Here is a 27,156-nt window from a genome sequence, read left to right on the forward strand (position 1 = left end):
ATGAGCCTTGCTCCCTGTACTCATGCAACAGTGTGATCCTATTTTCCTCACTTGCCCCTGTCAAACACTTCCACATCGTACAGAAGGACCAGAAAGAACCTGGACAGTTGCCCTCTAAGACAGAATACTATACCTATTCCTTAATATGTCCCCAGTGGTATCTCCTTCATCTTGCCCAATCAGCACAGAAAGTTCACTTAATTAAAAAAGGGTTTTGTTTGCATAGGTACATAAACTATCATTAAAAGCAACTTGAACACAAAGTTGAAAGCCTGACCTAGACATTTACAGCAACAGCACCTTTTCTGAAAGCCTTAGTTTGAACTCTCCTCCCTGCTCACACCTGTTCCCCAAATCCCCGTCTCTAACACTTACAGTGGCCGCAGGGGACCCAGTTCATCACAAACCACCAGATGTTCAGCATCGAGGCATGGTGGTAGACGTGCAGGACCGTGATCTGGTGGTTGTTCTTGCGCAGGATGAAGAAGAAGGTGTCCATAAATTCTATGAGTTTGGAGAAGTAGTACCACCAGAGGACACGGATAATCTAAGAGGAAAGGGTCAAAGATTTAATAGGCTTATCCTCACGGCTTCTCTGGAATATCGCCTCTATAATGTTTCACTAATATCCAAAAATCTGATGTCAACTCGGAGAAGCCTGAGTGCCCCAACAGCTCTTAATGTCCATCAGTGGTTGGGAGCTATGGTCACTCTCCAAGTACCTTTAACCGAAGAACATGATTGGACTAGGACAGCTGGAGGGGTTTGAAATGACTACAGGAAATGTTTTGAAAGGGTCCCTGACACTCTCTGAGACTAATAAAAACATGAGGCTCAAGGTTCAAAACCTTGAAGTCTGCCTATTCCCTCTGGAAGCAGCCTGCACAGCCATTAGCAAAGGAAAACCATCTGAAAAAATGCTTTTGATTTCAGGGACTAGCATGGGGCAACTGACCTGACAAGAGACACAGAAGGAATCAGAACCTGCAGTGTCAGGTCTCTGCCTAATTACACATATCAAACAGGTGCTCTAAGGAGATGACTGCCCATGCTGAGCTGCGACTGTTGGCCTGTGATTTAAAATAAACCTCACGAGTGGAAGTCAGATTTTATTTTTAACACCACTACTCGGAAAAAAAGTACTTAAATGAATGATTTTAAAATTTTAAGACATTGCTCTCATGATCCTGTTTGTGTAAATACAACATGCTGACAAATTCATGTGATTTTTTTCCTGCCAACTGTTAACAGGAGTTATTTTTACAGAGGGGGATGCTTTAGGTTTTATTTTATACCTTTCACGTTCAAATTTTAATACCATGTATATATATTGCCTTTTTTATTCTTTTAAAAATATCAACAGGGATTGCCTGAGAAGTGAGGTTATGGGCCATTTTGTATTTTATACAATTTATTTTTAAAAAACTCAACACTTACAATAAAGTTTCTGAAAAACAGACAGTACCTTCATATCTGATTCTCCTGCGGTGCGTGTGCCCTGACAGAAGAAGTTGTATTTGCCTTCCCATACTCCTGTTACTAACTAAAAAAGAAGAAAAAGCCAGTCACCAACAGCATCTGAGCCATGTCAAGTCCTGTTTGAACTTTATCAGTTGCAGAATCTGATAATTTACCTTGGGCTGTGCTGAGCCAAGTTTGCTCTGAGAAAAAACAATTGTAGGGAAGTGTAAACAAAAGGAAAGTTTTAATGACTTGAGCCTCAATTTCCAAAGGGATGGGCTTAAAAGTCACTCCCAGGCTGCTGCCCTCAGAGACCCTCCTTTACCACACTGCCTCTCTGCAGAACGCTCAGCCCATCACCCCCTTGGTCCTAGCACAAGTGCCCAGACCAAGCCAATCACAGGCTCCCTGCTCTGCCCCACAGAGGCCTCTGGCTGCTTTCCCTAAGCCAGTGCTCCTCAAACTTGAGCATGCAGCATCAGAATTACCTGAGGAGCGAGTTATTAAAACATGGGTCCCTGGGGGTGCTTCTGTTCCAGTAGGTCTGGGGGCCTAGAATTTGTATGTCTAACAGGGTCCAGATGATACTGATGCTGCTGATATGGAAACCATACTTTGAGAACCACTGCTGTAGGCCCAGGGATAATTCAGTCCAACTTTATCTTCATTATTTCCTGTTGTTGTATGTACAATCCTCTGGATCCAAGAATTAGGCTTCACAGCCTGAAGAAATTGTGCCCATGCCTCAGAATCACTTGCAGCGCAGTAGGCACTGTGCTGACAGAGAGGACCCCAGAATTCGGGGTGCAGGCTCTACATCACAGCTCTGCAGTTATCACAGGCCCATGGCTGTGATGTAGAGCCTGCACCCCGATTCTTGTGTTCCCTGTCCTTGAACACAAGAGTTTAGCTTGGTGAGCAACACAGATTCCCCGCAGGGAACAAGAGGTGATTATGAGGATCTGAAGACACCTTGTGATATATTCCACCCCGTCTGACCTCAGAAATAAATGCCAAAAATGGGTGCACCGCTGTACTCACACTGCGTATCCTGTGTTCTATCTGATTTTTCTTTGGTTATCTTTTTCTTGCCATTTTCCTTCTGCTTTGTCACCTTCTACACATAAAAAAGCACTAAGACTTAACAGGCTTTTCATGGCCAAACAAGAGCACAAGGATTTAGCATGGGGGAAGCACCAGTTCATGATGAAGAGCCATGGATTAGGAGGAAAGCTTGAGTGCCAGGCCCAGCACCTGGGGCAAGCCAGCTAATTCCTGTGGGCTCTTGTTTTTACTGTAAAAGGATGAAGCTGGACTAAATTATCTCTAAAGGGTTTATTCCAATTTTCTGTAGCTTCATGTTAACAGACTTTAAAATCAGACCACACAACAAACTATTCTATACTATCTTTGAAAGAACAGTATCCACACGGTAATTCATTAGAAGGTGTATTAACTTTTTGGTCTTATTCCACTCTCTAAAGTCATGGTCAGTCAAGCAGGATCCATGCAGGCTGATGAGAAGTCCTAAGAAGCAAGACACAAAGCCTGAATCCAAAGTGGGGTGGAGGTTGGGGGAGGAAGCTGGCATGCACTCTTGAGACCTGGGGTGGGGAGGGAAGGGCCAGCTTAGTACAGAGCTCTTTTCTCTGCCCTTCTTTCTACCCCAGGAGGGAACCAAGGAACTACCTCCTGTGGCTTGAGGGTACAGAAAGGGAACTGGTGCTTCTTGATGAAATGTTCACGGGACAACCGCGAATGAGAAAAATAAGGACAATGCAGTCAAGTTTTCACGAAGATAAATTCGTGCAATGTAAAAGATACTCTTTTTTTTTAAAACAGCAGCCTTTCTTGGCAAAATTAAAAACCTACTAACATATGACTGTCTTCATCAGAGATATTTTTGGAAATGTTATCATTTTATGAATCTTAAATCAGGAACCTACCATCACTGTTTTTTCCAGCGACTATTTTGGTTTATAGTGTCCTGAGACATCCTAGGTTGGTTTTGCTTTTGTCTGTTTTAAAACAGGATGGCTGGTGTGTGCGCACGCTTGGAGGTGTGGATGACTGCATTCATGAATGTCTACCTTGGCAGGGGTGGGGAAAATCAAAGGATCTCTCTGGAGAAGAAGAATATAAATCCTCTCTTGTAATTCTGCAGGTGCCTCAATCCCAAGGATGAGTACGGGTTGCAGGGGTCTTGTTAACTCAGCAGAAGGGATTCTTGGACACACGCTTCCTTTTTAAGAAGGGTTCCAGGTGGGATTGCCTTGACTCTTTAAACTAGTTAACCTAAAATTCCATTTGCCCTCTCCCTACCCATAAATGGGGCAGGGGAATCCATGTATAAAACGCCCACTCTTTGGAGTTTAGTTAAAGAACTCAAACCTCGGTGTTGGGTGGTGAACTTCTCTCACTCCTAAAGCATAAACCAGGTAAGCTGCTCACTCGGTGCCACTCCACTTGACCGAGGCCCACCATTCCTCTTTCACCTGTTGAGGTTCCCTGTAGAAGCTCTGTCATGCTTCAATGCAACACTCCCTCCATTGCTACTCACACCTACCACTTCTACTGGGGCCGCTGTGCCCCTCAAACCACTGAATTCCGTATTTCCGTATTTAAAACCCTCCAGTGATTCATCATTGCCTTCAGAATGAAACCCTGAATCCTAGGTGCAGTGTCCAGGTGTCTTCCACAACGTGGTCCCAAGCTTATCTTTCACTCCTCCCCTACCTGCATGCAAACTGGACCTCTTCCCGTTCTCCAAACATGCCCTTCCTTAACCACTACACAGTGGCCAAGGGGAAAAGAGCATGGGTTTGGGCATTAGCCCATTAAACCCTAGCTTTCTTTCTTTTGCTAGGTGACCTTGGGTAAGCTATTCCAACATTTTAAACTTCAGTTTCCTCAGTCCTCAAATGGGATAAACATAAGGCTCCCACCATGCAGTACATAATGCCTGTCTCACCCAATGTGGTACACAGGATTAAACCTAAGTGTTGGCAGTGACCACTGTTTTATTCTTTTCAACTAGAATATCCTCTGCACCCATGTACCCCATCTCCAGCTCTCAAAATCCTATCTATCCTTCAAAGTTCAGTTAAAATTCTATTTTCTTCATGATTACTCCCTTGAGCACTAAAGCCTGAAGTCTATTCTCCTTCCTCTACCCTCATCTTGCCGTGACCTATAGCTGTTTGCTCACATGCTCCCTTTGTTAACGGGCCTGTTGTGCGCTCTTCTGTAAGATTTCGAAGGGTGGTGACTGTGGCTCCTGCATCCGCATCAACATATTCCAGCACAGGGATTAGTGCACCAGAGATGTCAAATATTTGCTAAACGAATGACAAAGAGTTCAAGACTGCCATTTCTTTCCCCTAAATCTAGGCTTAATGTTTCATGTGCAGCAAAAGAGAACTTCATAGTATTTTAAATGAGGCTTGGTTTTGTGATGATATTCATCTGAACCCTGTTCACAAGATGAAAACTCTTCATCATCAATTTCATAATGGGGACGTGGAAATTCTCAAATCTCCCTGGCTTCAGAAAGGATAGAATAATTTAACAAACCAAGACCAAGGACCTGAGTTGAAGCTTATTCACCTAAGACCCTTATCAAACCTCCATAAAATGGGCTAGTAGTAGAGGGCTCTGCTCCCTCCATCCCCGTCAGAGGATAGCAATGTGTCCATGGGTAGTGGACTCCTGAGGTGCTCAAAGCAAAGGACTGACCCCTCTAGCCCCACTAGAAGCACATCACAGGAGACAATCCTCTAGTCAAAGTCACATTAGCCACCTTTCCCTTCAGGGCTTAGGCCTAGCTTCCTTCCAAAGAGCTGTTTTGGTCAATTTCCTGGAAATTCTTCAAGCTGCATGTAAGTAGACACCACAGGGTGACAGGAGCCCATAGGTTGGAGAAGGTGAAGTGCTGAAAATAAGGGCAGGTGTCTGAGAATCAGATCAAAAGAGGGCAAAACTATACTACAATGAAAAAGCACGCCAAGAACCACCCAGGGGCATTATTTGCATGGCTTTTTCCAAGGAAAAAGAGAAAAAGACACTGAGATACAAACAGTACCACTGCAAAGCTTTATATGCTTCCTCCTTCCTTAGAGTAAAGCAAACTTTAATTAGGCCAAGAGGATGCGCACAAGGATGTGCAGAGCTATAATTAAAACCTAGCTACAAGCTTTCTTTTCTCCGTATGAGATAAAAGTCAATAACCCTAATGGTTTCATGCAACTTTTCAATGAAAGAAAAAAATTTAGGTGAGTTTCACATCTGGTTCTGGATGACATAATTCATGGAGTTGATCTTTTTTCTTGAGACAGGGCCTGGCTATGTTGCTCAGGCTGGTGTGCAGTGGCACAATCTCAGCTCACTGCAACCTCCACTTCCTGGGCTCAAGCCATCCTCCCACCTCAGCCTCCCAAGCAGCTGAGACTACAGGTGCACGCTGTCATGCCCGGCTACTTTTTGTAATTTTTGTAGAGATGGGGTTTCACCATGTTGCGCAGGCTGGTCTCAAACTCCTGAGCTCCAGCGATCTGCTCGCCTTGGCCACCCAAAGTGCTGGGATTCCAGGCGTGAGCCCCCACACCCAGCTAGGAGTGAATAATTTTTAATGGTGAGTTGACTTTTCCCATCTAATAACACATTTAACCACAAACGACTTGTAACCTTTAGCATAATAACCATTTTCATGGCACCTTCTGGAATGCTACTGAAACATCTCAGGAAACAAGGTCACTTGAAACACTTAAAGAAAAAGTAGGAAAACATCATCTTGGGTGGCCCTTATCAGCCACTAACATCAGCATCCCAAGATGTCAGAGCAACAAGATAATCCCTTTCCAAAGAAGGCTGGCTGCTTTTGGTGATAAGAGATTGATAAAGCTGTATGTTTACTACCTCCTAAGCAGAAATGGATTAAAAAGTAATGGAAAATAGACTATCCATACTCAAGTTCAACTACGTCACAGGACTTAAGGTGCTTTTCTAAGCAAAATCTCCGAGAATACGTAGGGTTGACCCTTTTCATAGCTTTGTTTCTGTATGAGTCCTCAAGTGTGTATTTTTTAGGTCTGGTACAAGTTCATATTTTTAATGAGAAAACAGAGAATGAGAAGTGATAAGGATGGCCCAGGTCTTGGTACCACTGGGATTAGCACAAAGGAATCCTGACTCTCAGTCCAAATACACCTCAAAACGCAGTTCCAAGCATCTTTGTCCTTCATCTGTTTTTGAATTCTTAATAAGAACAGGTAGGGATACTCTGTCCATGAAGAATTCTGTGGAAAAGTAAGACCTTTAGCTGCGTCTTTTTCTTCCACAGATGTCTGGTTTAAAATTAACCATGAACTACTCAAAACTGAAAGTACCTACTTCGTCTAGGGTTTAGTTGGCCAATTTTGGCAGTGCTATTAGGGAGTGCCAGGTCAAAGCATGTGGTTTTTAAATTTCAAATCTTTCATGTCCAGAGCATAAGGATGACCATTAAGATAATTTCACACCCATGACCTCCACAGGTGTTTTTTTTTTTTTTTCTTCTCCTTGTGAACAGGAACACCCCTGGGTTACAGCTGAATGTAATACTCTTGGCTAAGTCAAAAGGACAGGTTCTGTACACTTGAGAAGTCTTAAAACAAAGCACAAAGAAACAGCCTGTCCTCAGTCCAAGCTGAAACAGGTATGTCTGACATTTTCCCTGAATCCTCAAGCCCTGCCCTCTTACGCTAGCAGTTCTCCCTGTTCAGCCCTCCCAGAACTTTCCCTCTGTGGAAAGCGGATGGTAAGAGTGTAATGAGCATTAGATGAGTTAGCCCAATACCTGGCATAAGGTAGGCACTATCTGTCTTTCCTATGATCTTAGGCAAATGTTAAGTATTTTTGCTTCCAACTAGGGCTAAGGTGGTGCTGGATGTCCCAGCCAAAGCATAATTTGTGTCATTTAAAGGAAGGTCTCCAGCCTACCAACTGACTCCTCCTTTGGAGAGTTAAGTGCATTTTAGTTGAGGATCTGTAGAGTGATGTGCTCCTAGCTACACCAACTGCAGAGCCAAGCTCTCCAGGGGTTGCAGGAACAAGTTTAGAAGAGTGAGGCCTGGCTCTGGACAAGCTGGAAGGCTTCCTCTCTGTAGAAAGCATTCCCTTCCCCTCCCCTGGGTGTGGGTGAGGAATGAAGGGCGTCTGGGCTGCATCCTTCTCTCCGTTCTCTCTACTGTGAGGCATTCTCTCAAGGGAGTGTCAGATACACAAGGGACAACTAACTAACTGTTTCCTTTCAGGCCCTGAGAGAAGTTTCTTTCTCAGCAAGGAATTTCAGTTGTAAGGAAACTAAGAGTGAAAAGTATTTCAGGCAATGATCAAGCATTTCTTGTAAGTACTAATCTCACCAGATGTTTCAACTGCTGTATACCTCTGCTAAATGGGAAAAAGAACAGCAAACAGCCTTTTCGAAGTATTTTGGTAAACAAAGTAATTTTTCAAATAAAATTCAATAATCAATTGCCAGGTTGCTAAAGTGTTTTTCCAAATCCTATTTTCCCACAATAACATATCTATTTTAGGAAAGCCTGAAGGGAAAGAAAAACAACGAGACAGTTTAGAATATTATGTTTCCAAAGCAACTGCTCTGTGGTTCCATCAGATGGCCTTCAAAGCCAGAGCCCAGGGAGATGCTTTCATGGCCTACAATTACAGAGGTTAGAAAGCCCAAACAAAGCACCCAGTCACCAAATGCTCAACTTCTTTCATCTTTCCAATAAAAAAGCATCACACATTTTCAAAAGAAATTCAAAGGAAAAAAAACTGACTTCTGGTTCTAGCAACGTGGCAAACTGAACAACAGCAGAACCAACTCTCTCACTATAAACACAGGTAGAAATGTGGTACAAAACACAGCAAAAACTCCAACACGATCAATTCTTACCTATAATGTGAGGTCCCCACAACAAATTATTCTTTAGAAAAGAGAAGTCAGCTTAAATTCAACTCCTTCCAAAATCTTTCTTTTATGTGGAAAAGGTATGTTTACCTGAGATGACCCCAACAATACTAGTTTGGGATGCTTACATAGAACACTAGGCAAACCTTTATTTCTGTTTTAGGAGGTAAAGAAATTTAACACAGACAATAATTATTCCAGAGGCATAACCTCACAGATATATCTGTAAGCAAACTTTTAACAGAATACTTAAAAAGGCAACACAGCAAATGGTTAAATCTGGAGATCACTGTCATCTAATCTATATCATTCGGGGGGGACAATACTTCCATGTTATGGAATAAAAAAAGAGCAAGCAGTGAATTTTCAGAAGTAAAAGATACACAGCCATTTAAACTAAAAACACAATAGATGGATGAAACACTAGATTAGAAACAAATGAAGAAAGTAGGAGTGAATGGAAGAATGCAAAATTTTCGAAGTGCCTCGAAAGAAAAAAGATTACCCTACAAATGAGCAAAAGTTGGACCACAGCAGACTTCTCTGGAATAAATCTTCAAAGTGCTAAGGAAAAATAACTATTAGTCTAGAATCCTATGCCTTGATAAAATATTATTCAAGTGTAAAGGCAAATAACATCACACTCAGACTAAGATATTGCTCTTCATAGAAAGAACTACTTACGAAAAAATTGAATCAAAAGGGAAAGAATAAATTTTACAGAGCAAAGAAAATCAGTAAACACTGATGTCAATAATGGTGATTATTTAGGACCTTAAAAAAAAAAAAAAAAAAAAAGTGAGGCCAGATGTGGTGGCTCACGCCTGTAATCCTAGTGCTTTGGGAGGCCAGGGTGGGAGGACTGCCAGAGCCCAGGAATTTGAGACCAGTTTGGGCAACAAAGTGAGACTCCATCTCTACAAAAAATAAAAATATTAGCTGGGCACAGTGGCATGCTCCTGTAGTCCCAGCTGCCTGGGAGGCTGAGGCAGGAGGATCACTTGTGCCCCGGAGTTTGAGGTTACAATGAGCTATGATCATGTCAATGCACTCCATTCTGGGCAACAGAGCAAGACTATTTTTTTTTTTTTTTTTTAAAGAAAAAAAAAAAAGGTAGAAATAAGTCCTGACAATAGTAACATGAAAGATGAGGGGTCAGAGCTAGAATCCTCTAAGGTCTCTGGTATTGTTTAGGAGAACAGGAATACTGACTCAACTGAAACTTTCATAAGTTAAAAATGCATCGTAAACATCTATGGGTAACCACTCAAATAAGAGAATGAATAACTTTTGAATAAGTAAAATAAAAAATGATGATTATAAAAATTCTACAAAGCAGTAAAGGAGAAAAGAAGGCCAAAGAAAAAACATATACACAAAAAAGGTGACGGAAAGTACAGGCATACCTCACCTTTGCTTTATTGCACTTTGTATATATTACAGGTTTTCTGAACTGAGGTTTGTGGCAACTCTGCACTGAGCAACTCTATTGGTACCATTTTTCCAACAGCATGTGTTCATTATGTGTTACTGTGTCACATTTTTGTAATCCTCACAATTATAAAATATTTCTCAAAATATTTCAAATTTTTTCACTATTATTATATCTGTTGCGGTGATCTGTGTGTGGTTACTGAACTTTGATGTTACCATTGTAATTGTTTTTAGGTGCCATGAATCGCACCTATATAAGACAGCAAACTCAATAAATATTGTGTGTATTTTAGCTGCTCCACAGACTTGCTGTTCCAGCCAACCATCTTCTTCTTCTCTGGCCTCCTTATTTCCTGAGATACAATATTGAAATTGGGTTAATAATCCTACAATGGCCTCTAAGTGCTGAAGTGAAAGGAAGAGTAGCATGTCTCTCACTTTACATCAAAAGCTAGAAATGATTAAGCTTAGTGAGGAAGGCAGGTGGAAAGCTGAGACAGGATGAAAGCTGGGCCTCTTCTACCAGGTTAGCCACGTTGTGAATGCAAAGGAAAAGTTATTGAAGGAAATTAAAAGTGCTACTCATATGAACACAAAAATGATGAGAAAGCATTAATAGCCTTATTGCTGAAAGTTTGCATGGTCTAGGTAGAAGATCAAACCAGCCATAACATTCCCTTAAGCCGAAATCTAATCCAGAGCAAGCCGCAAACTCACTTCAATTCTATGAAGGCTGGGAGAGGTGACGAAGCTGCAGAAGAAAAGCTGGAAACTAGCAGAGGATGGCTCGTAAGGTTTAAAGGAAGAAGTCATCTCCATAACACAAAAGGGCAAGGTGTAGCAGCAAGTGCTGCTATAGAAGCTGCTGCCAGTTATCTGGAAGATTTAACTAAGATCACTGATGAACATGGCTACACTAAACTGTAACACACACCACTGCGCCTGGCAGCATTTTTATTTTTAATTTATCTTTTTTTTCTTACGAATAGGGTCTCACTCTGTCACCCAGGCTGGAGTGCAGTGGTGTGGTCATAGCTCACTGTAACCTTGAGCTCCTGGGCACAAGCCATCCTCCCACCTTGGCCTCCCAAGTAGCCAGGACAACAAGCTCAAGCCATGCCTGGCTAGTTTTAAAATTTTTTGTAGAGATAGGATCTTGCTATGTTGCCCAGGCTGGTCTCACACTCCTGGCCTCAAGCAATTCTCTTGCCTCAGCCTCCCAAAGTGCTGGGATTACAGGTGTATACCACTGTGCCTGGCCAGCATTTTAAAATTTAGGTATGTCTACTTTTTTTTTTAGATTTAATGCGATTGCACATTTAATAGACTATAATATAATGTAAACATAACTTTTATATGCACTGGGAAAGCAAAAAAAAAATAGTGTGACTTACTTTATTACAGTACTCATTTTATTGCAGTAATCTGCAACTAAACCTATAATATCTGAGGTATAAAATAACTATTAACATGCTAAATGAAAATGAATTAAATTTTCCTATTAAAAGACAAGAGACTGTCAGATTCAGTCACTAAACCCCTATGCACTTATCTGGTCAAAATACTTACCATATTTGCATAAGGAGATATGTCTTAGAAGATTCTTCGCACACTGCTAATTGAATAACCTGCATAAACCTACAGAGCTGGGCACAGTGGCTCACACCTGTAATCCCAGCACTTTGGGAGGCTGAAGTGGGAGGATCACTTTCACTCCAGAGTTTGAGATTAGCCCAGGCAACATCACGAGACAATGTTTCTACCAAAAATAAATCAGCCGGGCGTGGTGGCACATGCCTGTAGTCCCAGCTAGTCGGGAGGCTGAGGTGGGAGGATGGCTTAAGGCCAGGAGTTCTAGGCTGCAGTGGGTGAGGTATGATTGTGCCACTGTACTCTAGCCCGGGTAACAGGGCCGGATTCTGTCTCAAAAAACGACAACAAAAAACAATCTAACAACCTACATATCCATCCAAAGAAACACTTGCAAAATGGTGTAATAAATTCCAACACTGAAATAATACAAAGCAGTTAAAATGAATTAATTTCTAATTAACTATAATTAGTGTAATTATAATTAACGAATTACATCTATATGACTCAAGATGAATTTGTCAAAATATACTGGCTGGAAAAAATTTTTTGAGGAAGTTTAATTAGTATACCATTCATGTATGGTTTTAAAAACGATCTTAGAACGTACTATGTATTGTCATGTATACATATATATGTAGTAAAAATGTATCCGAGAAAAACTGTGCAAACTTCTGAAGAAGTCTGGAAAGGGACTGTACTTTAGACGCATTTTTGTAATGTTTTCTTATTTAAACAAACAAAACAAATCAAGCACTTGTTAGGTGCACAGATATCATCTATATAATTTTATTTTAAGTATTTTCAAATAGTTCCAAAATTACAATTTAAAATAAAAATTGAAAAGGGGAAGAAAGGTAAGTTTGGATTTATGCCAAGCCAGATGCATCCATCCAGCTATTTGTTTTTCAAAATTACAAAAAGTTTTTTTCAAAATTACATTTTAAATGTTCTGAATATTTTAAAGCACATTCTCTCACACTATTCACAACATACAGTTCTAACCGCAAGGGAGGAAACATACATAGATACTCAAAAAACAATCTTGTGTGTAACTCATGATTTATCTTTGACTGCTAAATAACTTGAAAATGTGGTTCTAACATTTGCTTTTTGTGTGTATATTCTAATACTGAGGATACATTTGGTGGAGTAATCAGCTATGGTAACAACGGGATGAAAAAGATGGGGAAAACACCTTTTCATTCTAGCCTAAGCCAGTGAGTGTCGGTGGGGCAAGGATGGGATGCTAAGGGGCACATCATGAGAGTACTTTGAAAGGAATGCATCATAGTCCTTGGGAACAATGGGATAGTCAAAGTGGTTGGGGTGGGGTGGTTGGGGTTGGGCGAGGGGGATCACTCTCGAGAGTTGAATCCTGTCCCTTAGTACGCTCATGGCTTCACAGAGGAATTGGATCCTTGCACACAGTCCTCAAAAGTGAGAAGGAGACTGACAGGCAGGAGAGGGAGTTTTAAGGGGTAGAGCCCAGAAGAATGAAAGAGCCTGGTGTTGCTGTGGTTTGAGTAGAGCTGAGCATAATAGATCGGCTAAGGAAGGCCAGAGTGCCTCCTTCTGAGGAAAGGAGCCAGCCGCCCTTTCAACACAGTGTTCCTGGGGGATTCAAAGCCATGTGCACTGCACAACACTGACCCTGTTTCCTGGCAGCTGCTGCTGAATCCAAGGATCAGTGCGTGAGGCACAGGCAGACTGATAGGGGTGCTCCCTTTCAGACTGTAACAAACACAATTAGATCCTCTCTGCTTAGGGTCTAAGAGGTCAGAGGCACAGCAGGAGAAGAGTAGACACATTAAATGGCTTCACATGAGGACACAGCAGCTGCCTAAAAGGGAAACCACCTGTAACACTCTAACAAAGGAGCTGAAAGTGGCTTTGATAGCTCACTGGGTGGGTCAAGGGAAATCTGATCCAGCCAGGTAGATAAGGCAAAGTGAGGGAAAGCCACCGTTTGGCATCATGTATGTAGAGGTTCTCAATTTTGGGACTGCAGACAAGAGAAAAGACACATGCATAGTGTGAAAAATCAGGCTTCTCTTCAGAGGACAAATGCCCTGAATCTTGGGCGGTTGAAAGGCACACAAGATTTTTATGTTTGCTGTAAGGGCATCGTTTTACAAAGCTGAGTAACTAATGCAAACTAAGTTGTTTCTCTTCTATAACTTGGAATTTCATTTCCCAGCCTTCACCATGGACTGTGATATTAGACAACCCCTATTAAGCAAAAGCAAAAAGGATTGCTATAAAGTCCAATACTTTCAAATTAAAATATACCACTAATTCAAATATGCTCCAGATCAGGGATCTATGACATTTTCCTGGAAATAAACACTAAAGTTAATGAGATAATGAGAAGTAATACCTCTTCTCTCCTTTTAATTTTGTTTCTATCAAGTGCACAAACTATGAGCAAGTCTGTATTCCTTCTACAGTTTAAACTCAGTTTCACAGTTTTAAAACTGTGATTTAGTTATTTTCCTTCCAGTAAATTTAAAGTTTCAGTGACCCCCTTTCATTTCCTTCTGATCATCTCCCTTCTTTCAAGACTTCTTCCTATTGGCCAGATGTAGTGGCTCAAGTCTGTAATCCCAGCACTTTGGGAGGCAGAGGTAGGTGGATTGCTTGAGCCTAGGAGTTCAAGACCAGCCTGGACAACATGATGAAACTTTGTCTTTATGAAAAATACAAAAATTAGCTAGACGTGGTGGCATGCTCCTGTAGTCCCAACCACTTGGGAGGCTGAGGTGGGAGATCACTTGAGCCCAGGAAGCGAGATGCAGTGAGCACCAATGCACTCCAGCCTGGGCAACAGTGAGACCCAGTCTCAAACAAACAAAAAAACCCCTGCTTCTTCCTGTCTCCTTTAAGTGACAGTTAATTTTATTTGTATTAATCTAGAACTTGCTAAAGCAGCTGTGAAATTATGCCACAGAATAAACAAAAATACAAAAGACTGCTTATTTAAAAAATTCTTCCAAGCCCCTAATATGCAGATAAGCAGGAAGGTAAATAAAAACTACAATAATGACCATTATAGGTGTGGGACCACAGAAGAATGGCTCTATCTCCCGGGACATTCCTCTAAAATGAGGAGCCCCCTAGGGCTTCATGATATCCTCAGTTTGTTTCATTGTAAAACTCCATGACTGCCCTTCTGTGTCTTAACATTCAATGGAGTAGAAATGCTAAGTATAAAAAGAAAAATGGCCAGGCACAGTGACTCATGCCTGTAATCCCTGCACTTTGGGAGGCTGAGGGGGTGGATCACCTGAAGTCAGGAGTTCAAGACCAGACTGGCCAACATGGTGAAACCCCATCTCTACTAAAAATACAAAACATTAGACAGAAGTGGTGGCGCACGCCTGTAGTTCCAACTACTAGGGAGGCTGAGGCAACAGAATCACTTGAACCCGGGAAGTGGAGGTTGCAGTGAGCCGAGATGGCGCCACTGCACTCCAGCCTGGGCGACAAGAGTGAAACTCGGTCTCAAAACAAACAGAAAAACGTGTAGCTAAAATGATATTCAAAGCTTGAAAAACGACACATAATAATGGAATTACTGATGGGTTTTACATATGTACAGGAGAAAACTCGGACAAAAATCAAATGTGAGTAACATCAACTTGGGCATATCTGATCTGGATAGCTTTTTGTAAACTTGATTTAATTTAAGGAAACACTGCCTCTTCGCCTATTACCTATGTACTCTAAACTGTGAGTTAAAAACGTAGTTTCCCTATTCTGTATATTTCTTAAATTTCTGTATTCAGTGCTTAGTCACTGCTCAAAGTCTTCTGTTCTCACCAAGCTATCAGAGGAAAATCTATACTTTCTATTACGATGTGTTCAGAACCTCCCACATCCACTCAGATGCACACAGCTGTAATTGATACAGCATTTTCCTTCTTCTCTTTAGCAGGAAATCATCTGTTTAAGAGAGGATAAATAATGAAATTATAGCTATATTTCTAGGGCTTAAGAAACATATAAGGCAAATGCTTAAGTTCTCTAACAATCATATGAAATAGTTTTCTCTATAATATTGTTATGTATAATAATAAACTCTATTAGAGTTCCCTTAAAGACATGGCTCATCAATTATGGAAAAGTAAACAGTTCACTCGGAGAAACCTGACAGCTTGCTTTGGTTTTGTCCCTTGAACACAGAGATGTGCACAGTGCTGGGGCCAGGAGTCATTCCTTCCTGTGCACTTCCCCTGCCTCCAGTCCTGAACTCTCCATCTTGGAGGCTAATTAAACTGCCTTCATTCTAGAATAGGACAGAAAAAAAAGCAAAAAAGGAGTTGTAAGCATTTCTTGGAGTGTCAAGTATAAAAGCAATGCTAGGAGCATCTACTATTCTAGTCAGAATATCTGTACCTTGGCTTATGAAACATACATAGGAGAACAAGACACAGATATCCCACAGCTGCAACACCTCTGATAATCAAATACGCCTGCACATGCCCACACTCCTGCACACCACCACATGTGGCCAGGGAGACACCATCACAGCCTGAGGCTGATGGAGAATTCATTTTGTCCCCTGAACTCTAAGATTCATGTTTATATCTCTCCTTTTCCTCCCGCATCTACCTTCTTCTTTACTACTGCTTGAAGAACTAAAACCAAAATGAAACACTATACAGGAGTGCCTGAACATTTGTTTTATACAGGGCTTAATTCTCTGGAAGAGTTAGAAATAGGTTGGTGTTGTAAGAATGAAAAATGAGTAGGCCTTCCCAGAAAAATGTACACAAACTGCTTACCACTGGAGGGCAGCTTTCCTCCCCCTTTTAGCTTTAAAGGCTATAGTGTTACCCCTTCAAAACAGGGAGAAGAGAAGGGTTGATTCTGATTTTTCTTTCATTTTTATGCTATAACATTTGCCTCTGAGATCATCAAATGTGATTTTCAACATTGCAGTGATATAAAAGAAATAACTGGGCCTGAACTCACACAGACAATTCAAAACCTAAATGCAGATCTCAACAGTCACACTCCTCTTAGCTTTTAAAAAACAACTGAGATTTGACAAGTTATCCGTTCACAGAGGGTGATGTGCCACAAAACATACCAAACACAAGTACCACCCACTTCCTTCCTCCCCTACCTTCAAACAAGAAGCAGGCATTTATTAAATGCTTAATAATAAAATGCTTTCACATGTGTTTTTCTTCACATTTCGTTCATTTTCCAATCTGTATTTTGCTTGCATAACAGTATTTCTGAAAATATTTTAATTTTGAATATCATACGAAACACAACAAAACAATCAATAACAAAGGTTTCTATTTTAGATATTCTAGAAGGCATACTTGTACAAACAATTCTGACATTTTGAAAAATCGATTTTGAAACACACTCAAAATGCATTAAGATACTTGCTTGCCCAGTTGTCTCTATACCCCGAGGGGCCACCTTTCCTCATTTAGGAATACAATTTAGGACAGCAAGATGAGTGCATTTAAGTGAGAGGAAGACTGTGGTAACCTTTGACTTACCTCACAGAACATATAGAGAGACAGCAGTGTGAGTCCAAGGTTATACACCACTAAAATCCCCCGGCAAGAGAATGGCTGTTTATTCCTCATGTATTTTGGTCCCAGCCATACAATTAGTAAATATATGACAGAGCAGATAAATGTGGGTATATAATTGTCCAGAAGAAACCATCCTTTTACTCTAGTATCTGAAAAATAAAAAAATTTAATGATATATAAAAATAATCACAACTTTTCAAACGTTGAAAACATTTATCTAACCATGATGATATAAAAGTTACCTGGTATTCATGTTCCTAATTCCAATAAAGCAACCAGGAGAGAAGGCATGGATTTTCAATACATATCAAACAAGGTGAAGCTCCTTGTTACATGCTCTGAATAACAATGTATTATTCATGATTTTTGCTAAGTAAAATTATAATAAAAATATTCTTTCCAAAGAATTTAAGAAGAAAACAAGGAGAAGGCTACATTTCCCATTAACTGGATTTATTAACCAGGTTTACCAGATTACACATAGGGTAATGAAACCCAAGAAATGGCAGTCATTGAACTCCAGTCCTCCATCTCAGCCACATGTCAGTTAGCAAGTGTGGCCAGCATATGCAGACTCAGAAAACGTGCTGTTTAGCCAGGTTAGTGAAACTGGCACTAATTAGGAAGGCAGTCTTTGCTATGAGTATAATGGTCAATAGCAGAGAGGACAATGATTTAAAAACAAAACAAGGGCTGGGTGTGGTGGTTCATGCCTGTAATCCCAGCACTTTGGTAGACCGGGGAGAGCAGATTACCTGAAGTCAGGACTTCGAGACCAGCCTGGCCCACATGGCAAAACCCTGTCTCTACTAAAAATACAAAAATTAGCCAGGCATGGTGGTGCGCACCTGTAATCCCAGCTACTTGGGAGGCTGAGGTGGGAGAATCGCTTGAAATTGGGAGGCGGAGGCTGCAGTGAGCTGAGATCATATCACTGCACCCCAGCCTGGGCAACAGAGTGAGACTTCATATCAAAAATGAAAATAAAAACAAAACAAAACATGAAGGTGAAGCAGCAATGATCAGATAAGTGCCTATTTAAAGTGTAGTATTTAACAAACTGAGGAGTAGTAGCATGAGACAGAAGACCTAGGCAGATCCAGAGGAGCTACTGGTATAGGAAGGGTCTCTTCTGCCCCCATTTCTTTTCTTAGGCAGGGAGGAGGGAGAGGGAAACAGGTCAGCTGCCAGCAGCAAACTGACAACCTCTTCTTGGATGGCGGGAAACTCCTTGGCAGCCAGACCCCCTAGGTGTTATGTGTTCCCTGATTCAGCTTCGTACTCTGGCTGACCCCAGGAAGCTACCTCTGAAGCATGCTCCCCTTTGAACCCTGTTATGATGATCCCCGAAAACCTGTGGCTCCTCAATCTTAACTACCCACCAAGGCTCACAACTCCAGAGCTTGAGACACATGTAGCATTCACCTGCTATGTCTTCAGAGAAGCAGCAGTTGGGAGGACAGCCTTTGCCCTTTCTTTAATTTTTAAATTATTCATTTATTTATTTATTTTGAGACAATCTCACTCTGTCGCCCAGGCTGCAGTGCAGTGGCGTGATCTCGGCTCACTGCAACCTCTGCCTCTAGGGTTCAAGCGATTCTCCTCCAGGAGAATGTGATTCAGCCTCCAGAGTAGCTGGGACTACAGGCGCACAGCACCACCCCCGGCTAATTTTTGTAATTTTAGTAGAGACCAGGTTTCACCATATTGGTCAGGCTGGTCTCGAACTCCTGAACTCAGGTGACCCACCTGCCTCGGCCTCCCAAAGTACTGGGATTACAGGAGTGAGCCCAGCTCTGCCCTTTGACCCCTCCCAGGCTGGACCATCTTGCTACTCCCTCCGGTTGTTTTTGCCTTGATTCACAGAACAAGAACAGGCTCAATAAAGCATATGTCCACATGGGGAACTGTCAGTCAGTCTTCCTTTCTTGCACTGTACACACTAAACTTACCCAGCGTTTCTCTCATGGCTTGCTTTCTTTGGCATCAGAGGGACATGTCCTCCACACCCTCCCCACTAGTTATGCTATGGTAACAGAGGCTGTTACTGTCAGTCCAGCAGAACTGGTTGTTCTTAGAAGTCATTCAGGGAAATGGCTGGCCCCAGGGACTTTAAGGGGATGCTTAACACCTTTTGTTCTCAGCTTTGGGCCTTGACTGTCAATTTTAAGAAAACCAGTTCCCACTTAGCAACTAACATGAGACTGTTACATATTTTGTATGAACATATATATCACGAACAATAAATACACACAAATCTCCCTCTTTTTTAAACTTAAACCTCTGATTTACACTTTGCTTTATTCATTTTCCCACAAATATTCATCTTTCCAAACTGGCACATATTCATCCTCCCACACTGAAGAGTGCTTCCCAGGCACCTGATCCGAATTCCAGCCCCACGTAGAGAATCCTTAGGATCTAGTCAATCTGTGGTGGTCCTAACTCCCTCTCTGGTGACTGGTTCAGGCAGGGGCATATAAAGCAATTGTGGCCAGTGAGTTTTGAGGGATGACAGCTGGCAAAGAGCTCTGGGAAACGGCTTCCTTATGCTTAAAACCACACAAATGAAACGTTTTTTCTTCTTCCTCTGAATGTGCTGCTTGGAGCTGCTGCAGCCATCCTACAACTGTGTGAGGTGGGGGACCCATTCTGAGGACAGAGCTGCTGATACCTGGAAGTGGCAAAGTAGAAAATGACAAGAACAAGGATCCTTGGTTACATCATACAGTCCCTGAAATAACTATGGAATTGCCCCACCTGGTAATGCAAGCTAATACTTTTCATTATTATTTTAGCCATTTAGAGTTGGATTTTTTGTCCCTTACCGCTAAAGTAAGGCACTATCTCAAACCAAGCACACACAGATGGATTTAGAACTTATTCTTTTTTGTTCAACTGGCCATACACTAATTTACATAACCTGTCCCCTACTGACAGGCATCCAGATGATTCCTTGAAAAACAATGCTGTACTGAGCATCCTGATATGCATCACTGCATAACTGATCAAGGCTAGCCATAGGATAAAGTATGAGGAGTAGAATGGCTAGGTAAAAGGACATGTGCATTTTAATTCCAACAGAAGGCAAAACAGCCTTTCAGAGAGGTTGTACCCATTTTGACTCTTTCTCCATGCCTTCACTATTACCACAGGTGGCATGAAACCTATTATTTCATCTCTGCCATACTAACAGATTAAGTCCTTTTGTTACTTCTTTTGTATTTTAAAAATCATGAGAAACTGAGATTCTTTTTGTCTGTTTAAAAGCCATTTCTAGTTTTTCTGTGAATCTTTCTGTGAGCCTAAGAAGTTCTTTCTTACAGAAAAGACTTTAAAGACATTTACAGATGACATCAAAAGAAGGCAATATGGAGCTGATTTACTTTTTAAAAGATACAGCAAGTAAAGTTCAGGTGCATATTTACCAGTGAGTTAACACGATATGAAATGAGAAGACCTTAAAAAGCGTAAATTAAAATTGTAAAAGCGGACGAGTTTTAAACTCCTATTGCACCTCTGCATTTTGGAAATTAGTTTTTCTTAGAGACTGCCAAGAATTGAGAAAAACATGCCACCAGTAATGGTGAAATCTATAGTATTCTCCGGCTACAAGCTTTACAGCGTATTTTTAAACTCCAGTTAAAGTCAACAGAGGACCAGCCACAGCAAGTGTCTCTGTCAGAGACTTCTCCAAATCCCTTGTTATCCAGGATAAAGTTTTGGACTTATCATAGAAAATACTAACATGTTCTAGTATCTCCTCATGCAATATTTACAAGTGACTAGGGAGTGAGGCCGCAGAAGGTAAGCAAAGCCAAAAACCACCTTACCTCGGGGGCCAAGCAATGCCTTGAAATAGGTACTAAGTGATGCATCAAAATGTTCCATTTTAAAACCTATTAAGAAAAAAAAAAAAAAGATACTGATTAATCTGTACTCAAAATGTTTTTTATACAATTTTTTTTCATAAAAGAATAAACTCTTTTCAACGAATATGCCACGGACAAAGTTCAGTTCAGTTCCATAGGTTAAAAGAATTTTTTTAATTCACAAAAGTGACTTCTGTGCTAGATCTCAGTTGAAGAATAAAAGGAAAGACATGATTCTGTGAATTCACTTTGTAAATGAAGTGCCAGTTTTCTGAATTTCTTTTCTCAGTTCCATAAAAACTCTTGCCGTGAAGCTGAAATCTCAGTGGGGAAAAAAGTGGAACTAACTGGAATGAGAGGTGGCAGACAGGAAAAGATCCTGTCTGGGCAACAACTGAGGACTTGAGGTAAGACAAGAAAGAGCCATATCAGGGAACAGAATGCCACAGTGATGAGACAGTTTTTTCCGCTTGTTACTTTTATCACTTATTATTTTACAGTACTTCATGTCTACAGTAAAAAACTTCAAATATTAAAAATGAAAAAAGGGGCAAAAATCTCATTACTTCCCTCAACCGCAATCACCAAGCCATGCATCACAAGGAACCTAATGGTAACATTTCTTCAGCATACTTCCAGCGATTTCTCCTCTTTTGAGCACAAAGAGGTCATGCTAATGGATGTTTTCACAATTGTGGGTTGCAACCCATTAGTAGATGATCATGTCAACTTAGCATTAAAAATAATAATTGATCATAATAAAGAATCAGAATGCTTTGCTCTTAGTGAGAATGAATATAGTTTCATAAAACTTTAGTTTTGTTATATCATATTTATAAGTATAATATACTCAGCTGTGATGTAAAATATATTCTTACTGTGGGGATCACAGTTAAAAAAACTTTAAAAAACACTATTATATATAGAAGTGTGTATATATTACTTGCTTATTTTCACTTAATAAAACATCTTGGAGATACCAGTTAAAGATTTACCTACATCTTCTAAGATTCTGTAGCTCTCAACCTTTCCCAATTTAAGATTTATATTTAGAGGGTAGCTAATCAACTTTTCATAAGCATACTGACTAGATTTTCTATATTAAAGACATATATTTTCAACTTTCCTGGCCATTGTTCTTACAGGAATAATCATCAATATTATAACTTCCAAGGGCAAAGGCAGAATTGATTTTATTAACTAAGCTCTTAATCATTTAGCAACACTTCTCTTCCTTGGCTTGCAACACTGAAGTGTATGTATTCTCTGGCTAATTTTAAATTACTTTATCCATGAAATTATCTAATGGTTGTAGTAGTTACAATTAAGTCATTCCAGATAAGAAGGGACGTAGAGACAGGAGGAGCCATCAATGACACTTTCAAAGTAGTTAACAGGGTTCTCTCCTGACAGCTTTCCTGCCCAAGGGGGATTGGGGAGGGTGCTGACACCAATTCATGGCTGGAAATGAAGGCACCAGCTCCCCATCTGTCCCATCTGCCAATAACCCGGTCAGCCACCTTTGCCTCTCAATAATTACACAACCTTGGCACAAGGTCACTTCTGCAATCCAACAATTAAAATTTTAACATACAGTAGTCCCCTCTTAATCCAGGGTTTTGCCTTCTGAGATTTCAATTACCTGCAATCAACCACAGCCTGAAAATACCAGGTGGGAAATTCCAGAAATAAACAATTCATAAGTTATAGATTGCACACTGTTCTGAATAACGTGATGAAATCTCCTGCAGTCCCACTCCATCGTGCCTGGGAAGGGAATCATCTCTTTGTCCAGCGTATCCTCACTGTAGACACTTCTTCACCCTTGAGTCATTTTGTAACCTTCTGGGTTATCAAATCAACTGCCTCAGGATCGCAGTGCTCATGTTCAGATAATTTTTATTTTACTTAATTGTTCTATTTTATTATTGTTGTTGTTAATCTCTTACTTTGCCTAATTTACAAAGTAAACTTTATTACAGGTATATATGCATAGGAAAAAACCCACTATATACAATATAGTGTTTGGTACTATCTGCAGATTTAGGCTTCCATTCTAGGGGTCTTAGAATGTACTCCCTGACGATGAGGGGGTACTAATGTACTGTATTCCTCAGAAAGGCCATTTTTGTCCTAAGCCATCTTCCTGCCCTAGATTGAACCACTTCAGGAGAGACAAGAAATTCTAGAAAATCCTGGTGCTGAAGAGAACAGGTTTAGCCTTACGTTTCGTAAAGAGAATTCCTCTTTAAAACACACTTAAATAAGAAATGTTTTGGCCGGGCGCGGTGGCTCAAGCCTGTAATCCCAGCACTTTGGGAGGCCGAGGCGGGTGGATCACGAGGTCAGGAGATCGAGACTATCCTGGCTAACATGGTGAAACCCCGTCTCTACTAAAAATACAAAAAACTAGCCGGGCGTGGTGGCGGGCGCCTGTAGTCTCAGCTACTTGGGAGGCTGAGGCGGGAGAATGGCGTGAACCCGGGAGGCGGAGCTTGCAGTGAGCCGAGATCACGCCACTGCACTCCAGCCTGGGAGACACAGCGAGACTCCGTCTCAAAAAAAAAAAAAAAAAAAAAAAAAAAAAAAGAAATGTTTTATCTTTTAAAGGCTATAAAAGTTCTGCCCGAGGTGGGTTCAGGAAGGGCACTGGCTAAAAGATAATTTGGCTATGTCTATTTTTTCAACATCTATTGAAAATCATCTAGAAAATCCAAGTTTTGGAAGACAACCATCATGATTTTGTGACATTGAAATCACACTAACACAATTTAATTTCATCTATGATGTATGGTGGGCCATGTATATCAAGGTCACAGGGTTCCCTGCTCCCCACTGGCTGCATCCCAAACAGCCAAATGAAAGGAAGTCAGAAGGAACAAGGTCATAAAGGCTATGACTAATGGACTGAATAACTGATGGACAAGCTGCTCACTGGGGACAGATACCTTCCTCCAAGGCATTTTAAAACCTAGATTCTATTACCTAATGGGTAATATTAACTTACTTACTTATGGGTCATATTAAATGTACAATAATCAGGTATTAAGCATGAAGGGACTTTAAGCAGGTTCAATGCTAGACTCTTTGTAAGAAACTAGGGTTTGAAACCCCTCCATTTTTTTTCACTTATTAGCAACGTGACCTTGGACAAGTTATTTAATCTTTCTGAAAAATGGGGAAAAGACCAAAGTAACTGCCTTTAAGTTTAAGAAGATTAAATAAGGTAATATAAATAAGGCCCTTACAGCAGTGTCTGGCATGTAGGAAGCCCTCAATAGATGTTTCTGAATGTATGTCTGCCACAGGATTGGCTCCATGATGAATACTGTCAACCACCCACGGCTGTCTCTGCTTCTCAGCAGGGGCACTGCTGGCATTCCAGTAGAAACAATCAATGTCCTGTGCATTGTGGATCATTAATTGTCCTTGGTCCCTGTCCACTAAATGCCATCAGTGAGCCCCAACCATTCTGACAACCCACAATGTCCACTTGTATGTCCTAACACACCCCTAGAGAGACAGCAAGAGAAGGTGGGGACAAGGCAGGGGTGGGGGGGGGGAGCTGATAATATATCAAGAGAGGAACTTGTCAGAAACAAGATATTACCCAACCATGAAAGACAAAACTAAAAGGAATGTACTAATTAAATACACAAATATCTAGCACCTACTGTATATTAATACAAAGGATTGCCAAAATAGTGATAAACATAAAGGAGCATACCTGGTGACCTAGAAAAAATCAGACATTCATAACGGGGAAAAGAGTCAGATACAGTAAAGCAAAAACAAAATCCAGTTTGCAAATGAGCAGACAGTAGAATGATGCATACGAATATAAGCTGAATATATGTTTAAAACCATGCTGTAACAAAATTCAAACGACAGTATTCTGAGATCAAACAGGAGGAATATGTCTAACAAAAATAAGGGAATCAATCATTTCACTTTTTAATTAAGAGATCTTTCAGAGGGCTGTAGCCAGGGTCAGTTTCTATGTAAGGAGGAAATAGAGAAGCTGGAAACAAGAGTGAAGAAATGTTTCAAAGTGAAAATACAGATTGGTGGGGCAGGAGTGGAGAGGGATAACAGCAGTGGCCCCGGAAAAATATGAAGCCCAGGAATTGCGATAAATGACCTATTACCATAAGGACAAATGCCTAGGACATAGTCCAGTTTGAGAATCTAGGCTAACATCATGGCAACAGAAAAGCAGCTTGATTAAACATAAGGTAAAATTTCAGTCCAAGAGTACTGAACCAGCAGCAGGCTACCAAAAGAGACTGTGGAATTTAGTATTTGGAGATATTGAAGAATCCTGTTACAAGCCATCTGTCCCAAATAATCTGAGTCTAAACCATCTTGAACAGAGGCCCTGCGGAAGCTGGCAGGCACAGGAGCACTCTTTCGACTTTATAAAATGAAACGTGTTCTCTACAAAAGCACATGCAAGAAACAATTTTTGTCAAAAACGGTACATCTGTTCTTAGACTGCATTTCTTCTCGGCTTGAGAATTTTTCTCCTAGGTTTGCAGAACTTTTCACAATCAAACTTAGGAATATACTGAAATAGCCAGCAAAACATTCACTAAAAGAACAGATACATGGGAGGAAATGATAATTTTCAAATTATTGTTCCTGCTTATTGTTTCTGAAATGACTACAGTGAAAAGGGAGAAGGGGTAGGTAGAGGTAGCCCCTGGACAACGGGCCCTATCAGAAGAGTCCTGATCCGTGGATCCCAAGCTTGATTCTGGGCTGGACTCTGGCATGTTTAATATTTTCCCCAAACTCTCCCCTATGACACCCACAATTGGATATATACTGTAATCTTCTCAGGCAAGGCTGCTTGTTTCTGCACAGGTTACTAAGAGACATCTTCACCAACAGCTTCATCATTTACTCAATACAACGTCATGTTTGCCAAGGCAGCCCCATAACTAGTGTCCCTCAATACCATGTACTCACTTTTCATTCATACCACACACTTACCAAGTGCCTGCCACCCGCCAGGCATGGAGGCCCGAAGGCCCTGGGATTGCAGCCTGGCGAGAAAGACCATAAACATATACTAATTACAGACAGAAACACATGTACAATATGATATGCAAAATAACTGTTAGCAAGAAAAAATAAAGCAGAATAAAGGGGCTGGAATCATGGAGTGGGAATTTATTTTTGAAAACATAGAGAAGGCTGCCTGAGAAGGTGGCAACAGAGCAGAGCTTGAATGGTGACACCAAGCCACATGCCTACCAAGGGAAAGGGTGTTCCATGTAGAGGCACAAATGAGCACAATGGCCCTGGGGCCATGGCTAGGCTGGCAGGCACAAGGACCAGAGGCCACGACAGGAGTGGGCAGCACCATGGGAGGCCTTCTGTCCTCCACTCTCTGCCTGGTGCCTAGGCCTTGCTCAGCAGTAGACAGAGGTCAGTCACGAGATAAACCTTGCAGAGAGCATGTGGCCAACGGGGTAGGAACAGAAGACGGTGCCAATCCTTATCTGCTCACACTGCCACCATCTCCTAACCCTCCTTCCTGCAGCCCTCCTGCCAGCAACATGCCCTTTTCATTCCCATCTTCCTTGCTGAGCCTCATCTGCTATGCCACATGAACAGTACAAAGGTCTCAGCAAATGAATTCTTCATCACCAGGCAAGGCTGGCCTGCCCTGTTAAGTAAATTGGGCACTTGCTGAGTGGTCTGTGGGCTGAGCTATACTCTTTTGTACTAAAGGAATGGGAGGCACAGGGCCATGCAAAACTCTTGACACTTTGCCTAGTAATCTGGATTTATGGGAACGGCATGACCTACTTCCCAAAAGATGCCCAATCACACTGCCAGGTCTGTGGCTGGCCTCACTGGTGCAGTTTCCCATCTTCTGAGCTACATGAGCCAATGACATAACACTTCAATAACCCGCATCACACTACAGGCAGCCTGGGTGAGCTGGGTCAAGTGGGAACACAGCTGCTCTGTACAATTGTACTAGCAGGGACCAAGCCCAGGCACTAGGCTCCGTGGAAAAGGAGCTTTAGTCCTACATGCAGCAAAAGAATAAGCTATTCTTTGATCTGGCTGGTTCCCCACACACTGACAGGAAAACGGACAGGGCTGGGAGTGGCCAGCATGTCCCAGGAACAAGACCATGCTGACACCAAGCCAAAGCATCAACTCCCATCCTCTTTAACCAGGAGTCTCTGACCTGCACTCAACCTAGGGGGCTTCCCAGAATTACAGGTCACAACAGAGAGTAATAATAGGGCCCAGTGAAAAACCAATCCCA

At 41.4% G+C, this 27,156-nt stretch overlaps 1 protein-coding gene across 3 annotated transcripts in view; it reads right to left on the reverse strand.

Moving 5' to 3' along the window:
- The window catches only part of ELOVL5 (ELOVL fatty acid elongase 5), a 78,590-nt gene that overhangs the window by 7,296 nt on the left and 44,138 nt on the right, over nt 1–27,156 (reverse strand). For 2 of the 3 annotated variants that reach the window (XM_050789266.1, XM_050789265.1), the window contains exons 2-5: nt 20,829–20,894; nt 16,957–17,144; nt 1,466–1,543; nt 376–547 (exon numbers count right to left, since the gene is read on the reverse strand). In XM_050789266.1, the coding sequence (XP_050645223.1) occupies nt 376–547; nt 1,466–1,543; nt 16,957–17,144; nt 20,829–20,886 (496 nt within the window). In that variant the 5' untranslated portion in view covers nt 20,887–20,894. Of the gene's footprint in view, nt 1–375; nt 548–1,465; nt 1,544–13,087; nt 13,169–16,956; nt 17,145–20,828; nt 20,895–27,156 lie in introns of all 3 variants that reach the window. The other variant, XM_050789267.1, reaches the window with a different exon arrangement.

This window comes from Macaca thibetana, chromosome 4 (assembly GCF_024542745.1).
Source record: "Macaca thibetana thibetana isolate TM-01 chromosome 4, ASM2454274v1, whole genome shotgun sequence".
In the NCBI taxonomy this organism is placed as follows: Eukaryota; Metazoa; Chordata; class Mammalia; order Primates; family Cercopithecidae; genus Macaca; species Macaca thibetana.